The sequence below is a fragment of the Triticum dicoccoides genome, unplaced genomic scaffold (assembly GCF_002162155.2).
Source record: "Triticum dicoccoides isolate Atlit2015 ecotype Zavitan unplaced genomic scaffold, WEW_v2.0 scaffold152451, whole genome shotgun sequence".
NCBI lineage: Eukaryota > Viridiplantae > Streptophyta > Magnoliopsida > Poales > Poaceae > Triticum > Triticum dicoccoides.
The window spans coordinates 1-1420 of record NW_021208714.1 but is presented as its reverse complement, the minus strand read 5'-3'; the positions used below and the strand labels follow the sequence as shown (position 1 = coordinate 1420).

The following is a 1420-nucleotide window of genomic DNA, read 5'->3' as shown; positions in this document are numbered from 1 at the left end:
TCAGCGTCGAAGGCGATGGCGTTGCAGTATCGGCTCGCCTCGAAAAAGAGGCGTAAAAGTGCATGTCGACATGATCGATCAATCTGGGAGGGTAGAGATTTCCTTCCTCAGACCTCCGCTGCAAGGATGGATCGCATCTGAGCACGGAGAAATAAAAGAAGTCAGAATAATATTATACATTACAGTTCACTACTGGAGTCGACCTATACGCCGGGTGCCACGGACACTCGGCGGTTACATATGAGCACATATTACAAGCATATAAAATTACAATCCCAGCTTTAACAGAGCTCATCCAGTGTAAAGTAGAATAGCACTGAGCAGGTACGTGTATGAAGATATGAGGTCACAAGTCAAGGACAAGGCAGGATTTTCTAGCGCCCCTTGAGGTTTAGGAGGCTCATATCATGCACATGGCTTTCCCCGGCTCCGTAGTTACGGTGTGCAAAGCACATAGGCTCTTTTGGCTGCGGGAGCTCATTGTCTTCATTATCCAGGCTTGCTACCACCCAAGACATGAGGGGGCGAGCCTCTGGGTCGTCCTGCACCGACAAGAGTCCGATATGGATGCATCGTAGAGCTTCAACGAGAGAGCAACCCTCAACGATGGATGAATCGATTAGATCCATCACTTTCCCATCCTTCCTTAAGCTCCACGCCTGCATCAAACCAATCATGTTATTCATCAGTAGTACCCCCCTTCTTAATTATCAGTTGAACAAGTTCTGATCAATAAATAAAGTTCCAAAGATGCATACAATCATACTCACTAAATAAAAGTAAAAGACACTTACATAATCTATAAGGTTACGAGTGCGTGCGTGTGAACTTGTTGGGGTTGTGGCGCCGGTCTTCATGCCACTCACAATCTCTAGAACTAATACGCCAAAGCTGTAAACATCGGATTTGACGGAGATTATGCCTTCCATTGCATATTCAGGCGACATGTATCCACTGCTTTGACAATTAACCGTGGTAAATTCAAACTTATTAACCAGTTAAGGCACAAAAGTTGAGGGATCCCATAAATGAAATTCATCACTACTCACAATGTTCCAACAACTCGATTGGTATGTCCTTCGTGTTGACTGACACCAAAGATCCTAGCTGTACCAAAATCGGATATTTTGGGGATCATCTCAGCATCCAACAATATGTTGCTTGCTTTGAGATCTCTATGAATCATCGTCAATCTGGAATCTTGGTGGAGATAAAGAAGTCCCCTGGCTACACCAGCGATTATCTTAAATCTTGTGGGCCAATTGAGCAGTGATTTTCTTCTATCATCTATCAGGGACAGAATTACACGAATCATCTTGTCAGTGACGATGTTTGACCGAAAGTAGAGATTTTTGCAACAAGTGAGTAGAACGTACTGAAAATGAAGTAATCCAGACTTCGGTTAGGTAGGTATGCATAA

The 1420-nt window shown here is 43.9% G+C and overlaps 1 protein-coding gene across 1 annotated transcript; it reads right to left on the bottom strand.

Moving 5' to 3' along the window:
• Nucleotides 1-234: 234 nt before the first annotated feature.
• Nucleotides 235-1413, bottom strand: LOC119344078 (cysteine-rich receptor-like protein kinase 10). The gene is made up of 4 exons (XM_037614700.1): nucleotides 1377-1413; nucleotides 1050-1287; nucleotides 795-954; nucleotides 235-659 (listed from the first exon to the last, which is right to left on the bottom strand). Exons 2-4 carry the CDS (start codon nucleotides 1184-1186, stop codon nucleotides 375-377), a joined length of 582 nt encoding a protein of 193 aa, XP_037470597.1. The 5' UTR covers nucleotides 1187-1287; nucleotides 1377-1413; the 3' UTR covers nucleotides 235-374.
• Between the last annotated feature and the right edge of the window lie 7 nt (nucleotides 1414-1420).

Excerpts from the sequence above, each read along its gene's own strand:
- LOC119344078 (XM_037614700.1), bottom strand. The coding sequence starts at position 1,186 with ATGATTCATAGAGATCTCAAAGCAAGCAACATATTGTTGGATGCTGAG. Across the intron at positions 955-1,049 it reads AATCGAGTTGTTGGAACATT|TGGATACATGTCGCCTGAAT; the intron begins GTGAGTAGTGAT and ends TTGTCAAAGCAG. Across the intron at positions 660-794 it reads CTCGTAACCTTATAGATTAT|GCGTGGAGCTTAAGGAAGGA; the intron begins GTAAGTGTCTTT and ends GGTTTGATGCAG.